The sequence below is a fragment of the Prionailurus bengalensis genome, chromosome X (genome assembly GCF_016509475.1).
Source record: "Prionailurus bengalensis isolate Pbe53 chromosome X, Fcat_Pben_1.1_paternal_pri, whole genome shotgun sequence".
Taxonomy (NCBI): Eukaryota; Metazoa; Chordata; class Mammalia; order Carnivora; family Felidae; genus Prionailurus; species Prionailurus bengalensis.
Window position 1 is genome coordinate 111,840,055 of NC_057361.1, and position 17,321 is coordinate 111,857,375.

Here is a 17,321-nt window from a genome sequence, read left to right on the forward strand (position 1 = left end):
AAAATGCTAGATTTTTAAAAAAAATCTAAATGTTTATTTACTTGAGAGAGACAAAGCATGAGTGGGGGAGGGGCAGAGAGAGAGAGAGAGAGAGAGAGAGAGAGAGAGAGAGACAGAATCTGAAACAGGCTCCAGGCTCTGAGCTGTCAGCACAGAGCCCGAAGCGGGGCTTGAACCCACAAACCGTGAGATCATGACCTGAGCTGAAGACGTAGACTAAACCAACTGAGCCACCCAGGTGCCCCGAAAACACTAGATATTAAATGTCAGCACTAACTCTTCAATTTTTTCAGTATTACGTTGTGCAAATGGTATCTTTGGTTTGATTAGAGCAGTGCTGAGCAATAGAACTTTCTGTGATGATGGAAGTGTTCTATATCTGTGCTGTCAAATACAGAGCCACTCTGTTGAGCACTTGAATTAGGTCTTCTGCAACAGAAGAACTGAATTTTTAATTTTATGTAATTTTAAGAACAGTTGACCCTTGAACAATACAGGGGTTAGGGTGCTAACCCCCTGCACAGTCGAAAATTCTTGTATCACTTTTGACTCCCCCAAAACTTAACTACTAACAGCCTGCTATTGCCCAGAAGCCTCACTGCTAACATAAACAGCTGATTGATTAACACATATTTTGTATGTTTTTTTTGTATTATATTCTGTATTCTCACAGTAAACTTGAGAAAAGAAAATGTTACTGAGGAAACCACAAAGGAGAGAAAATACACTTCTGGTTCTGCACTGTACTGATCAAAAATATGCATGTATAAATGGGCCTGCACAGTTCAAACCTGTGTTGTTCCAGGGTCACCTGTAATTGCCACATGTGCTCAGTGGCTACTGTCTCGGATGGTGCAGGAGTAGATGCTCCAGGAGCCCTGCTTCATTAGCATCATTAAAAACATTTGTTTTACTATTTTTTATTTTTAAACATTTATTTGTTTTGAGAGAGAGTGAGAGCATGAGTAGGGGAGGGGCAGAGAGAATCCCAAGCAGGCTCTCCTCTGTCAGTGCTGAGCCCAATGAGGGGCTCAATCTCATGAACCAGGAGCTGAGATTAAGACTCAGACGCTTAACTGACTGAGCCACCAAGGTGCCCCTATTTTCTTTTGCCTTTTAAGTAAGTTCTGGGCCCAACATGGGGCTTGAACTCACGACCCCAAAATCAAGAGCCCCAAGCTCCACCGACTGATTCAGCCGGGTGTCCTTCACTATTAGCATCATTTTTTAAATTTATAATAATAACTTTTTTTTAAAGGAACGTATTTTTTCAAAAAAACTCATAAAACACAGGTAAATCAATTACTCCCTGGGTGTATATCCTTCCAGACCTACTTTTTCTGTATATATTTTTCAAAAATTGGGTATCTGCCGTTTTTCATCTGAGGTGTGGTCTACTTCTAAAGGTATATGATTCTAATATTGTCACTGCTGTTGATATTTGATCACGGTACAGGAAAGTGGGGAAAGACAGAGGATGCTTGTGATTAGGATGTGCGGAGCGCCTGCCTGCGTGCGGTGGACCGGGGCCGAGCTGGACGTAGAGGGAGTGACTTTCCCGGCAACTCCACTCTAGGGCTCTGAAAGAACTGTCTGGAGTTCGCTGCAACGAGCAATCCCCGTGGTGCTAAGCCCAGACGTCCTCCCTCAGTACGACTCCTAGTCTTGCCCTCTTGGGAGCTCAGCTTTGGGGGTTGGCCTCTCTGCGTCCTCTTCTTACGGTCTCCTGTTTGTTCCAGGCCGTTCTTTTGCAACCCGTTCGTTGCGTGTTCTCGCACAGCCTTCTCTCCTGCTTTCCTGTACCGGGCTGCGGTTCTTGTTGCCGCCTAGAGGCTGCAAAATCCCTAGCCATGTACAGCTAAGAATAAACAAAGTTCCTTCCTAATTCCTTTCTCATTTTTCTCACCTAGACTCATGAAAGGTAATTGTACATGTGAAATTGCTATAACACTGTATGTTAATTATACCTGAATAAAAAAAAAAGCAAAAATCGTAACTGCCAGTCTTAACACTTAAAAAAAAAAAAAAGGTAGACACAGTTGTTAAGGGTAGGTATTTGTAGACCCAGAGAGTTTCTTTGGGAATGTTATGTAGTCGACGATGACACTCTCAGTTGAGGACAGATTGGGCTGTCTGGCTGGGACGAATGAGGGGATGGGGTGATTGAGAAGAGGGAAGAGCAACTCGTGAGGGGGACTCTCCCCTCCCCCATGCCAGCCCCATCATCTCGTTAAAGATGAGGCATGCGAGAGTCAACTCAGTAATGTAACAAAGCAGGGATACAGGGGGAAACTTGTTGCACCAGGAGAGGCGGGGAGGCAGGTTCCTCTGGCAGGACACTTGATCCATGGATGCCATTTCTGTGCGATTGGGGCATTTAACGCCTGTATCCTAGCACACTGGGCTGGAATTTTTTTCTTAAACGCATCTTCTTTAGTAGCCTCCATTGGAAAGGTGGCTTTTCACGTGAAAAGGAGATTTAAACTAAATTCTCCTCTTGAGGGGTGCCTGGGTGGCTCAGTCGGTTAAGTATCTGACTTCGGCTCAGGTCATGAGTTCGAGCCCCACGTCGGGCTCTGTGCTGTCCGTTCAGAGCCTGGAGCCTGCATTGGATTCTGTGTCTCCCTCTCTCTCTGCCCCTCTCCCACTTAAGCTCTGTCTCTCTCTGTCTCTCAAAAATGAATAAACGTTAAAAAAAAAAAAGTCTCTTGAGGCAAACAGGAATACGGAGGTTTGTTTGGATGCTAGTGGAGCAAGTGTCCTACATGCTTAGAGTTCTCTTTTCTCTTAGCGCGTCACCATAGTCTTTGAATCATGGGTTTTTTTCCCCTTGACTCCATACTTTTCAGTTCTCCTTTCTCTGTTTAAAAACAAAACAAAACAAAAAAAACAAAAAACGGTGGTGGGGGGGATGGCATTTGGAATTGGACTGTAATACCAAACTTGTACAGAAGATGTCACTGTCTACTTTGCTGTACCATGTAAATCATTTACTATGATTCATTCATAGAAAGCTTCAGGTTTTGTACAGTCTTTCTTTTTTTTCTTTCTTTTTTTTGCTATTAATCATTTCTCTCTGTTTGAAATTCTAGGTTTTAAGTTAGTTGAATAAAAGGTGTCCGTATTTCCTTGAAAAGTAATATGCTTGAATTTTTTCATATCAGAAGTCATACTTTGATCTTTTTAGTTTGCAACACTGAATAGTTTTGGCCCAGTTGTGTTTTTTTTAAAATGATGCTCCATATAAAATGGACATGTGTAAAGAAGCATATGATGAAAATGGAAGTATATAAAGGTAAAAAGCCTTGTTATCCCCTTTCTCACTACTGAGACGTAACTGATATTATAAACTTGTTTAAAATGCTGAACAAAAGTGGTTTCATAGGCAACACATTGCTCTACTACTTGGCGTTTTTAATTCCCATTGTTCATGTCAGCATGTATAGATTTTCAGATTCTTTTTAATAGTGGCACAGTATTACCTTTTGCAGATGAATTTAATTTAAATAGGCCCCTGTTAATAGACATGTTGGTTGTCTCCAGTTTTTCTTTTTTATAAATAGTTGATACAGTGAACCTCCTTTATATGTATCTTTGCATAGTTGTGTTTTTATAGCATCAGTAGGATTGCTGGGGCAAATGGCACACATGCTTACGATTTCATTTTATTTTATTTTTTATTTATTTTTAAGTTTTATTTATTGAGAGAGAGAGAGAGAGAAAGCGAACAAGCAGGGGAGGGGCAGAGAGGGGGGGAGAGAGAGAATCCCAAGCAGGCTCTGTACTGTCAGCACAGAACCCGACTGGGGCTTGAACACACAAACTGTGGGATCATGATCTGAGCCGAAGTCAGACGCTTAACTAACTCAGCCACCCAGGAGCCCCACATGCTTACAATTTAATAGGTATTGCTATGTCATTTTGAAAAAGGCTTGTACCAGTTTATACTCTCACTGGGAGTGCTTGTTCCCCTTCACTTTTGTCAACATATGTCATCAGGCTTAAATTTTGCCAGTGTGAATGGATGAATGGTAGAATCACGTCGTTTTAGTGTTTGTCTCTCAGCTCAATATCATTTTATATGTTACGGCCTTCTCTTCCGTGAATTGCCTGTTTGTGTTTGTTCTTCATTTTCTATTGGATTCTTGTTCTTGGAATCCAGCATATAATGGGAATATTTGTTACAGATCTTTTCTTTCAGTTTGGGTTCATGTTATGCCTGGGTTTTTACCCTTTCTAAGAATGTGGAAATATTTCTTCTACGTTTTCTTCCGGTCTGCTTATAGTTTTATTTTTTACATTTAGATTTTAATTCAGCTGGAATTTATTTTTGGGTATGCTGTGAGGTAGGGATCATACTTTATTCCCCCCCCCCCAAATGGATAACTACTTCATTGAATAATTCATCTTTTCCTTACTGACTTAAAATACCGTCTTTATTCATATACTATATCCTCATATATTTCTGGGTGTGTTTCTGGGCTCTATTCTGTTCCGTGGGCTCTTCGTAACTGTGCTGGTACAGCGTTGTTTTAATTGCTGTAGGTTTGGTATGGTCTGTTCTCTGGTAGGGTAGGCTCAGCTCTTTCGTTCACCTGCTCTTTGGCTCTAGCACAGCCAAATTATGATTATCACCACTAACTACAGTGGATAAGGAGGATTTCCCTTTGAACTCCTGTAAGGTTCTCTGCTGCATTCTGTGACAGAAGAAAACTGGGAGCCTAAGAAGTATGCCTTAAAGGACTACTAATCAGACCTGTTTCTCCAGACTGTGTTGAAGATGACCTGGATCTTGCCTAGATTGTTGAAGGCAGTATTTTGGGGGTTGAGTGTGATATAGACCAGAATCTACAGCTTGCTTGACTCATGGGAATGGTCCAGGGCCAGAACCAGACATCTGTCATGCTAATAACTTCCTTCACGGTTCAGAAATTACTGTGACTGAATATGGGTGGCTGCTATAATACTGCCCACTTGACAATGTGTGTCTCCTATTTTTTAGGACTCTTGAAAGCATCAAATCAGTAATGGCCAATTAGAACTTTAAAATTCTTACTAATGTCTAGCTGAGAGTTACCTTGTTCATTTCTTGAAACATAATTCTTAATAATTTGTATCATTTAGAATATCATAATGATATGACATTAGATAGCTAACTTCTTAAATCTTCTAGGTCCCATTTGATAATTTGAAATGTGTGTGTGTGTGTACGCAAAAGGATATACATATATGTATTTATATCTTTTTTTTTTTTTAACTAGAATGACCAGTCAACAGGGGACATAAAAGTAATTGGTGGAGATGATCTCTCAACTTTAACTGGAAAGGTATGTGTCTTGAAGGGGAAGAAAAGAGTTCTCTTGACTTCATGCCAAGAGTCAATTAGTAACACTGTGCTTTATCACTAGGAGGCAGTTTACATGGTTATTTATACACCTAAACAAGGGTTATTTAACTCTTAGAAGCAATCTAAGTTAGCTATCTTTCCCTAGGTCATATGCAAGAGAGGCAGAAGAATCCAACATTAAAGTCCATATTACGAAGTACTTTCTCTGTGGTGATCTAATTTGGAATTGTTCAAAAATATATTTTTGGGCATCTCCTGGGCGGCTCAGTCAGTTAAGCGTCCAACTCCGGATCTCCGGATTTCGGCTCAGGTCATGATCTCATGGTTCGTGAGATCGAGCGTCATGCTGGACTTTGCACTGACAGCTCATCATGGAGCCTGCTTGGGATTCTCTCTCTCTGCCCCTCCCCTGCATGCACATTCTCTCTCTCAAAATAAATAAGCTTTATATATATATTGGGGGCGGGGGCGAGAAACAGTCTTCTTTTTAAAAACAGACTCACTCAAGGGCACCTGACTGGCTTAGTTGGTAGAATGGGTGACTGTTGATCTCAAGGTCATGAGTTCAAGCCCCATGTTTGGTATAGAGATTACATGATTAAATAAATAAAGCCTTAAAAAAAGTAAAAAAAAAATAGATTCACACAGCAAAACATGTAGTAGTTGTGAAAGTGTGGGTTCTAGAGATGGACAGCTTTTTTTTGTTTGTTTTTAAATAAACTCTACACCCAACATGGGGCTCAAGATGAAGAATCCCACGCTCTACCATCTGAGCCAGCCCTAAGATGGGCGGCTTCGATTCAAAGCCTGGTTCAGTACTTCCTCTGTGTGACCCTCGGCAGATTATCTAATCCCTCTGTCCTCCCGTATGTAAGGTGGGGACAGTAATGGCAGGTACCTCATAGAATTAAGAGCATTAAGTGAAATAGTGCATTAGACCTCTTCCAACAGTTTCTGGTAGTTAGAATACTCAATAAACTCAAACATACTACTGTTTTAAGAAATCTCAAAAAGAGTTCTTTTTTAAAAAAAAATTTTTTTTTCAACGTTTTTATTTATTTTTGGGACAGAGGGAGACAGAGCATGAACGGGGGAGGGGCAGAGAGAGAGAGGGAGACACAGAATCGGAAACAGGCTCCAGGCTCTGAGCCATCAGCCCAGAGCCCGACGCGGGGCTCGAACTCCCGGACCGCGAGATCGTGACCTGGCTGAAGTCGGACGCTTAACCGACTGCGCCACCCAGGCGCCCCATCAAAAAGAGTTCTTTAAAATGCATCAAGATATTTCCAGTGTAGACAGTTGGCCGAAATAATAGAGATATTAAGATATTTGAATATTATTCTTGTGATATATTGAAATGATGTTTGAGTAACCAGTGATAAATCATGGAATGTTACAGTTTTTTTCAGCTGCTAGTTATTTTTTTATTTCTAAACACTGCCAAATACAAAGGCATAATCTCATAAAAGTATCACAACCATCCCATGAGGTAAATACTGTTACCCCTATTTTACAGATCAGGAAACTAAGACTCAGCAAATTTGAAAGACTTGTCCAGAGTCACACTGCCGCTAAGTGGCAGAACTTGACTTTAAATGCAGCTCTGTCTGGCCCCACAGCTCTTTTCTTCCTCTGGCTTTTAGGTTTTAATGGTTACAGCTTGCTTGACTATCTGTTAGGAAACTTTAGCATGCAATACTGGTGTCAAATCCCCTTGCCCCATGTCAGTGTCATACCAAACGAATCTTGTCTTCCTCAGCATCTTTTGAAAACTTCAAAAGAGAAATTATAATCTGTTGACTTTTTCCCCTTCCTGCCCATCTTATATACCACTGCCAAACCTATTCTTCCCTTCTAGCGTGCTTTGCCCATATTTAGAAGTCATTTGAAGTCCTTACTCCTATAATCAGTTTTTAGTGCTGGAAGGGGCCTAGCCTTCAAAGCGTCCTGGGATTCCATTTGACCTTGCCTTTCCCGCCTAATGGCTCTATCCTATTATGTGGCTTTGTGATCTTTAAAGGTCTCTTTCTAAGATAAATTTCTTTTCACGATCATCACAGTAGAACACATTTATTGTGGGGAAAAAAAACAAGACACATAAGTTGGGTGAAGCTATTTCATGGTGGTGAGATTGTTTAGACTTTCTATTTCAGTTCTTTTTGGGACACTGTGTGTGTGCAGATACATAGGTATATAAATGTTTTTCCTCTTTTTTTCCAGTTAGTGCTTGAGAATATGGGCTTTGGACCCTGAAAACGCTTCTTTAGATCTTTACCACTTCACTAGTTTTATGACTTTAGGGAAATTATTTGACCTCTGAGTCTCATTCTTTTCATTTATGAAGTAAGGATGTAGCTATTTGGCATAAAATGAGCTCTCCATAATGGTAGAAATTCTCATTATTTTTAAATATTTTTAAAATTAAGTTTCTTTATTTGTTTTGAGAGAGAGAGCGAGTGAGCTGGTGCACATGGAGGGGAGGGGCAGAGAAAGAGAGGATCCTCAGCAGGCTCCTTGCTATCCGTGCAGAGCCCGAGCCTGGCTCGAACTCACAAGCCGTGAGATCATGACCTGAGCTGAAACCGAGTCAGACGCTTAACCGACTGAGCCACCCAAGCGCCCCTCGTTGTTTATTTTTAAAACAGTATTGAGATCGTACTCTAGATACTACGATTTTGTATCGGGTAAATATTTACTCTCTTTGGATTTTGATTGGTTTGTACAAACTGTATCATAATACCAGAAGTCAGTGGTTATGATTTAATCAAGGTTGTGCAGCTAGAATTAGAGCCAAGACTAGAATACAGTTTCTGTCTCATAATTCAGTTCTGTTTTCAAACTATAACTCCATCCCATGGTGTAAATTGCTGCAGCAATGAGCCACAGTTAGGACGGGAGGATGTTGTCCTTCAGATGTGCTAGCACAGAGCCACATGGTAGGTGGTGAGACAGTTATTGGTCCAATAACCGCTTATATTTGCTTTTAGTAGTGATTGAGATTGCGGTATCTTTTGAAAAGAGCCAAATTAGTTGTGATATGAGGAAAGGGGTAAATGATATACAGACTGTGGTAACAGTGTTACGTACATTACAAAGTACACACAAAATTACAGGTTAAACAGGGTAAGGTTAAAAAAAGTTCTAATATTTCTTTCTTGCAACCCTGTGGATCTCGTGTGCCCTACCTTGATAACCACTGACTTAGAAGAATATATAGAACATTAAAATTCCGATGCAATAGGTATGTGACCAAGAAATGAGATCTGCAAATACACAGTATAGCGTGAATCTTTCTTATGACAATGATTAAACCAGTATGTGAAATGCTGCCTCGTTCCCATAACTGAGATAAGAATAGATAGAGCTCTTCTCTACCTTGGAGGTCATTGTTAGATGGTTTCTCCTGTAAGGGCTTTTCCGGTTATAAAATTCTGAGAGGTAGAAACTGGGGTGAGGGTTTATGGTGGAAGAAAGCATTGGTACCTTTCTTTAGTTGAGTCCAAGAATACGAACACATCCAGAAAATGCAGATCAGTTTCAGCCTAATGAGAAAATGGGTTTTGAGTTGGGTTCCGTATGGTAAGTTAAATGCATGATTTTGGAGTCATAGTAAAAATTATAGTTGTTGAATGTTAGAGTTGGAAGATACATACTAGTTCAAGTCCCTTATTTTACACATGGTAAACTGAGGCCCAGAGAAATTTCACTCTCTGCCCAAGATTAGACATTTGTTTAAAATAATGAGAATTAAAAAATGTTTTTTAATCTTTATTTATTCTTGAGAGAGAGAGAGACAGAGTGAGAGTAGGGGAGGAACAGAGAGAGAGGGAGATGTAGAATCCAAAGCAGGCTCCAGGCTCTGAGCTGTCAGCACAGAGCCGGACGCGGGGCTTGAACCCACGAACTGTGAGATCATGACCTGAGCCGAAGTCGGGCGCTCAACCGACTGAGCCACCCAGGCACCCCTAAAATAATGAGGATTTTTAAAAAAAATGAACATATAGGTCAAATTTTATTTTTAAAAATTCCATTATAGTGAAAATTTCTAATTAAAGAGTTCCATATCCCAGCAGATGGCCCATTGTTTAAATCAGGGTTTGATATAGGAAGGTATCTTAAAACAAGAATTTGGATGATGAGTTTGTTATGATGTGATTTGAGTTATAATTGGAAACACTGTCTGATTCATTGTACTGATATTCATTTTTTTTTCTTCTAGAATGTCTTGATTGTTGAGGTAAGTTCCACCTTCTTTTAATATAGTTATTTATGACTCTTCTGATTTAGTTTGCATAGTCCTAAAGGTAATCCAGGGAAAGGAATTCCTCTTCATCGATTTTAATGGTGGGCTTGTGTTATGTAAAAGGGAGTAAGATTGTTTTTTTGTGAGAAATACTTAGTGATTTATTTTTATTGGATAATGGAAAAATGTTGGTATATTTCTTACCCTTCTCTTTTGGGCTTGAAATTTTTTTTCTTTCTTTTAAAGTTATGTATATCATTCCCGTGTATGTTTTTTTATACTTCTGTTGCATATGTGTATCCATATCCAAAACATATTTTGTGATTTAATGATTCTGTAGTGCTGCACTATACATGTTCTCTCTCACCCCTTGTTATTTTCACTGAATACATTCTGAGATTGTTCGTGTTGGGACGTACGGTTCGTTGGCCTTAAAGTGCAACATCGCATTGCAGTGACAGATCCACCAATTTATGGCCCTACAAATAGGGCAGGCCTTCCATTTTTCCTACAGGGCTGCTAAGAGCATCCTTTTGCGGTACCCTACATGCACGTGTGTGAGTTCCGTCTATATACAGGCACTCAGGAGTGCAGTGACCACACTAAGTACATTTTGTTTTACTGTTATTGCCAGATTACTCAACGGAGTGGTTGTATGCTTTTTCACTCTCACCAGGAGAATGAGTTCTCATTCTTGTATGTAAAATGTTTAAGGCTTAAGAGCAACAGTATCCCCCAGTTCATTTTCGTTGTTTTTAAGGTTTTTAGAAACTTTAGCTTGTGGATTAAAAACTAAACAGATAACACTTTTCCAAGGATGCAGGAATATGCCTGGGAACCGGTTGCTTGTTCGTAAATGTAGATTAATTCCACTTCAGATTGATTTTGTGTGGGGTAATGCCACCTAACAAATTGCTGCAAATCCAGCTTAAAACCACACGTGTAGCGTCTCCGCTTTCATGGGGCAGGGGCCCGAGTACCAGTTAGCTGGGTCCTCTGCTCGGTCTCATCAGGCTGAATCAAGGCTGGGGCTTCTGCCTCACCCCTGGCCTGTGGTAATCTTCCAAGTTCATTTAGGTGGTTGGCAGAATTTAGTGCTTGTGGTTGCAGGGTCAAGGGCCCCGTCGTCGTCTTCCTGGCTGCTGGCCTGGGGCGGCTCCCAGCTTCTAAAGGCCGACCTCGCGCCCTTGCACGGGGCCCTCTCACCTGGCAGCTGACTTCTTCGGAACCAGCAGGAGATCCTCTCTCCGGTGTGCTGTCTCATAGAGCTAATCACAAGAGTGACCGTCCCCCTCATTTTCACAGGCCTGCTCATGCTGGGGGTGGGGGTTATCCTGGGCGTGTCCACTGGGCAGTGGGAGTCTTGGGGGCCATCCGAATTCTAGCCACCGCGGCCCGGAAATCCGCCTCTTTCTCAGGTCTGTAGCCCTGACGTTGCTGGTGACTCACACCTACCACTTTGTGAAGCTTCACACCATCTGTGGAGGGTTTTCGTTGAAGAGCATTAGGGTTATGGTTTAAGAAGTTTTTTCTCAACTGGAGATGGGTTTGTTTTGGATAATGTCCTACTTTTTTTTAAATGAAGTAGGTTCCACACCCACCACAGGGCTTGAACTCACCACCCTGAAATCAGGAGTCACGGGCTGTGCCTATTGAGCCAGCCAGGCGCCCCGTTAATGTTGACTAAATAGCTAAGATTCACCTTCATGTAAAGTCATTTTATATAGTAAAACCTTATTTATTTGGATACTTTCAAGATGGCATAAAGCAGTGTTTCTCAGAATGTGGTCTATTAACCACGTGCATCCGAGAGTTGGTTACACTAAAAAAAAAAAAAAAAAAAGCATTATTCCATTTACACACAGCACTTTGGCATTTTGTATTTATTTAATTTCTCAGTTTTATTCACTATATAAATGTCTTTTCTCTTTTTTTTTAAGGATATAATTGACACTGGCAAAACAATGCAAACCTTGCTCTCCATGGTCAAGCAGCATAATCCAAAGATGGTCAAGGTTGCAAGGTATGTATATAAATGGGGCATTTTCTTCATTTGAAACAGGATTAAGTAATTGCTTCTTTGTAACGGTAAATGTGCTCGAGTCGTGTTGTCTTCAAAAAGTAATGTGATCTCAAATAAGACTCAGTAAATATCCTTTGTAAATAATTTTGTCATGTGTTAACAAAGGCCTTCACTGCAGTCATTTTTGCCTAATATCATTAACATTTGGTTTTTCAGCATGCTGATAATGGTATCAACTTGTCCCAGGTAGCATGGTAGATGGCTTGGGACTCTCTTGAAAAAATGAGACCAAGGATCCCAAATTGAGGCTCGGAGGTGGCAGGAGGGGGATGGGTTCCGAGGTCCAGGTAGTGGCGACACGTGCCAGCCTCACCTCCGGGCCCTGCCTGTGCTGTTTGGCTTGTGCTTTCTTAGTTCTACCTTTGTTTGTAGCTTAATTATAATTGTATTTCATTATAATTACAGTGTAATCCCTGACAACTGGGAGATAGCACTTTACTCCCACTTTGCAGATAAGGGTACCAAGGTGTAGGCAGCTGGCCGAAGGCACACAGCCTGGCTAGCACACTCTAGAGGTGAGGTTTGAAGCCAGGCAAGCCGGCTCAGAGTTCGTGCTTTACTGCCTTAAGTTTTCGGTAGGGTAACATCCCAGATGGTTTTTTGGTTTTTGTTGTTTTGTTGTTTTAGATTTTTGCAGTTTCGGCGTTTATTTTGAAATCATTGACCATGCTATAATTTTTCTGTGACAAGAGTGTATAATGATGCACTCTTAGGGCACTAGTACCCTGGAAGCCAATCGGGGCTCCTGCTTATTTCTCTATGTGCTCGTTAGGATTGTAGATGTCAACCTACTGTGACCTAGGATGTCCTGTAGCCTCTGAATGTTCCTTTGTCCCTCTTTCCCGGAGTATGCTGTGGAATTGAGAATGCCTCATGAAAGAGGGATTTTGTGTTGCTGGAGGTGTGACGTGCTCAAAGAATAAATACTTAGGTTATTTCTTACTGATGCATTTGGCCTAAGTCAGTGTTTCTTAACCTTTTCTTCTTAGTCTCTCCCTCACCGGTGAATTTTAATATCTCAAATACATTGTATGTCTGTTTACGGTATGTGTGTATCTGTGCTTTATACGTAAGAGTAAGCATGAGAGCTTATTTTTGTTATTCAGTGCAGCTTTAAGAATGACTAGATAACCGTTTTAACTTAAAAGTTTAATTCAAAATGTAAGCACTATTGGGGCGCCTGGGTGGTGCAGTCGGTTGAGCATCTGACCCTTGATTTTGGCTCAGGTCCTGCATCCAGGCGCTGATCATGGAGCCTGCTTGAGATTGTCTCTCTGTCTCCCTCACCCTGCCCCTCTCCCCTGCTCATGCCCTCTCTCTCAAAAAATAAAAAATAAAACACTTAAAAACTATGAACCGATAGGAATGTCAAACGGAATGGCTGCTTTGGCAAATAGTCTGGCAGTTTCGTGAGAAACAAAACACGTAGCTATCATAGGACTCCAGCATCTGCGTTTATCCCAGAGAAATGAGGACTCACGTTCTCACAAAAATTTGTATATGGAAGTTCATAGTGGCTTCATCTGTAATAGCCCCAAACTGGCAACAACCAAAATGTCCCTCAGTGGGTGAATGGCTAAGCAGACCGCTGTGCACCTTCTGTGGAGCCCCGCTCAGCGGGACAGAGGAGCGCGCCATTGAGCCACGCGGCCACTTCGCTGAGCCTCGGGGGAGTTGTGCTGATAAGAGCCCATCCTGAAAGCTCACCTCCTGTGTGAGTCCATTTACGCCACCCCCTTAAAGTGACAAAATGATAGAAACGGACAACGAATTAGTGCTTGCCGGGGTGAGGGGGGTAATGGGTGGGTGTGACTGGAAATAAAGAGGTGGACAGAGAGAGCCTCGTGTGATGGAAAGTTCTGTATCTTCAGTGTGGTGGTGGTTACATGGATCCACGCGTGTGATAAAATTGCCAAGAAGTATACGCACGCGCACACACACAAATACACGTGTGAATGACTGGTGGAATCTGGAGAAGGTCGGTTCCCCAGAGTCTGTGTGGGAACTGGTGGTGGCAAGCTCCTGGCGACGTGAGCTGTCAGCACTGGAGGAACCTGGGGAGAGAGCACGTAGGACCTCCCGTGCACTTTTGTGACTTCCTGGGGATCCATAATTATTTCAAAATGAAAACTTTGCAAAAGCTGTTAACGTTGGACTCTCTAGCTGCTTAGTAACTTTTAATACGGGTGTAGCTCATTCTGTTGTGCTTTGCCTCATCGCACTTTGGAGATGCTGTGCGTTTTACAGACCGAAGGCCTGTGGCAGCCCTGCATCGGGCAAGTCGGTGCGCAGGCGCCGTTCCTTTTTCCAATAGTATTTGCTCATGTCGTCTGTATCACATTTGGATGATTCTTGGAATGTTGCAGAGTGTTTCATTATTATCGAATGCTTGCCGTGGGGATCTGCGATCGGTGATTATGACTTCTGAAAGCTCAGATGATGGTTTTAGCATGTTTTAACAATACAGTGTTTTGAAATTAAGGTATGAACACTTTTTAGACACCATGCTGTTGCACACTTAATAGACTACAGCGGAGTATAAACATAACTTTGTGCACTGGGAGACCCAAAAATTGATTTGACTCCCTCTTTTGTGATATTTGCTTTGTTGTGGTGCTCTGAAACCAAACCTGCAAGATCTCTGAGCTATGCCTATATAATTTACTCACTTCTACAGACTGTAAAAATTAAAAAAAAAAAAAAAGAAACCTATGTCGGTGTCCCATCCGTAGCAGTTCTGATGTATGGGTCAGGGGTGTGGTCTGGGTATCTTGAGTGTTGTTTTGTTAAAGTTCCCAGGTGATTCTGATGTGCAGCTAAGGTTGAGAATCGCTTCCTGTCCTTCCCAGGTTTTTAAATATATTTATCTAGGAAGGTATAAAATCATAAGTTGTGTCGGGACTGCCCTTAACGTGCGTAAAGGCTGTCGAAGCACTGTCCACAACTTTTCTTAACGGCTGAAGATTTTCAGCAGGTAGTAGGCACTTGAGTTACAAGATTGGCTTATGTTGGAGGTGGCTTATCCCGCCTGTGATTTTTGCTCTCAGAAGTAAAGACTAGCTCCTCTAGCATGCTAGTTATATTTCAGCCTGAAGATCTTTGTAAGCCACGAATTAAAGGTCTCAAAAGGTGATGCTCACATCTCCTACCCCTTTGCAGCGTTAGGATTGGATTTCCAGGGATTCTGAACCACTCGTTGGCACTCCCCATCCATTCATCCTTCTGATTAGCCGCCCTTCGATGGGTGCACGGGCGCTCGGGGTGCAGCTCTCGGGACAGTCGATCGTGTTCCAGGTGGGGCTCAGTCAAGGGCCTCATCTGTGGTGTGAACTCACTGCTGCTCCTGCCCAGCGATCCCTGTGACCCAGCTCGCCGTTTCATAGTGTGCCTTGGGGTGTGTTGAAACCGAACGTAGTATATTCTACATGCAGGTGAAAGCAGGTTTCAGAGCACTATGTTCTCTTGTGTGGTGCCCTGTCATGTCTCCATATGTCACATGTTACATTTTGTCACTAACAGCTTGCTGGTGAAGAGGACCCCTCGAAGCGTTGGCTATAAACCAGACTGTAAGTGAATTACTTTTTGTCAATCATTGAACCATCTTTAACCCAAACGAGTTTTGTCGGAAATGGTGTAGAGTTACTTTAGAGAATATTTGCGGAGAAGGCACATTTGTAAGCATTGGATCGGAAAGTGATGTGCTGTATCTAAGTGATGAATTGTGATTCTTTGTAGTTGTCGGATTTGAAATCCCAGACAAGTTTGTCGTAGGATATGCCCTTGACTACAATGAATACTTCAGGGACTTGAATGTAAGTAATGCTTCTTTTCCTCGCTCTCATTTTTCAGAACCCGTATACAAATTTACGAAAGAGAAGAATTGTTTTCTCTTTCCAGCACCTCATCATTGGAACAGACTGATGGTTCCCATTAGTCACATAAAGCTGTAGTCGAGTGCAGACGTCCTGAGAGCTGGAACGTGGCCAGGCTAGCGCGACACTTCTTGCTGGCTGCAACAGTTGAGCAGCTTTAGTACACAGTAACTGTCCCGTTATGATTGCGGATGATCGATGTGGTCATGAGTAAGAAATAAGCGAACTGGTTCAAGTCTTTGCACTCACTCTCTTTCAGATCCCCGCCTCTGCTCCGTAGGCGGGAGGCCCGAGAGCGCGTTGGTGCACACGGGCGGGGGAGATTAGCCAGGCCGCGCGAACATCTGTCTGTCCAGCGAACAGCCCCGCGGCACGGTGCAGAACGCGCTTCTTGCCTTGTGTCGCAGAATACGCTTTTCTAATGTGGATTTCTGACTTTCTGTTTTACAGCACGTTTGTGTCATTAGTGAAACTGGAAAAGCAAAATACAAAGCGTAAGATGAGATTTCCAGTTGAGTTTGGAAGCGCCTGGAGTCCCCTTGGAATCACCAGTCCCGCGTTCTAGTTCTGTGGCCAGCTGCCCAGTAGAGCTTTTTGCATGTATCTCCTAAGGATTTTATCTGTTTTGTATTTTAGAAATGTCAGTTCTTTATTTGCACTATAAGCATATAGACTATCAGTTCCCTTCGGGTGGATTGGTGTTTGACTTGTGAATGAAAAATCTCTTAAACCACACCACTATTGAATGAAAATAATGAAATTGTATCTGTAAGAAACATTTAAAGAGAAGATATATTAGTTTTTTAATTGGTATTTTAATTTTTATATATTCAGGAGAGAACAGAAGTGATTGAATATTGGTAATTATACTACTGTGTATTTAGAAGAGGAAGAAACAGTTTTCCTATCAGTGACAGCATCTAAGGTATTGTTGTGTTGGATAAGCCATACGTCCTGGAATTATTTTATTGTTTCAGTAGTATCGACTGTATTTTCTCACTTGTTCAGATGATTTCCGGTGAATCTTTGTCAACAGTTCCTTTTAAATACAAATCTGCAAATTCCAGAAAACTTGACCACGTTTTGAATTCTTCAGTGTAAAAATCCTTACAATAAAGGCTGTCTCTTTAAAAGAAACTATGCATACCTATCATTTCTCTACAAATTAACCTAGTGTCGTTTTTTTGTCGGTTACCTTTTCCTTGTCTGTTAAGTTTTAGCAGCTATTTTAGTTGTAATCTTTACCAAGCATAGCAAATACTGATTACCTGGTAGAGTGGGTTGGCAGAGCTAGTGAAATCCTTACCAACCCGGGGGACGTTAAATTTCCGACACACGGTGTACTTTATCACACCTCACTGTGTTAACGCAACACGGCTTTGTCTCGGAGTTGTGTTAGATGGCTCACATCGCAGTCTCGCATGCGGCTCAGCAGTCTGCCTGCAGACACGTGATGGTACCTTCCTCGTGTAGACGGGAATCTTACTGATTAAAGACCAGCAGCAGCAAAACCTCTTGTTTTCTGGGAGCAGGAAGAAAAGTTTGAAACCCAAACTCTCAGTGGCTTCTCTGCCCCAGGTAGGGTATGAACCGGCAACCCCGTGGGCCATCTAGCCGTATCGATGCCTTAAAAAGTTGCTGAGGGGCGCCTAGGTGCTCAGTCGGTTAAGCAGCCGACTTTGGCTCAGGTCACGATCTCGCGGTCCGTGGGTTCGAGCCCCGCGTCGGGCTCTGTGCTGACAGCTCAGAGCCTGGAGCCTGTTTCGGATTCTGTGT

The 17,321-nt window shown here is 42.1% G+C and overlaps 1 protein-coding gene across 2 annotated transcripts in view; it reads left to right on the forward strand.

The window, feature by feature from the left end:
* HPRT1 (hypoxanthine phosphoribosyltransferase 1) overlaps positions 1-16,682 on the forward strand; it is a 35,712-nt gene extending 19,030 nt beyond the window's left edge. The window contains exons 4-9 of one of the 2 annotated variants that reach the window (XM_043571244.1): positions 5,262-5,327; positions 9,567-9,584; positions 11,531-11,613; positions 15,193-15,239; positions 15,409-15,485; positions 15,805-16,020. In XM_043571244.1, the coding sequence (XP_043427179.1) occupies positions 5,262-5,327; positions 9,567-9,584; positions 11,531-11,613; positions 15,193-15,239; positions 15,409-15,485; positions 15,805-15,825 (312 nt within the window). In that variant the 3' untranslated portion in view covers positions 15,826-16,020. Of the gene's footprint in view, positions 1-5,261; positions 5,328-9,566; positions 9,585-11,530; positions 11,614-15,192; positions 15,240-15,408; positions 15,486-15,804 lie in introns of both variants that reach the window. The other variant, XM_043571243.1, reaches the window with a different exon arrangement.
* The last annotated feature ends 639 nt before the right edge of the window (positions 16,683-17,321 follow it).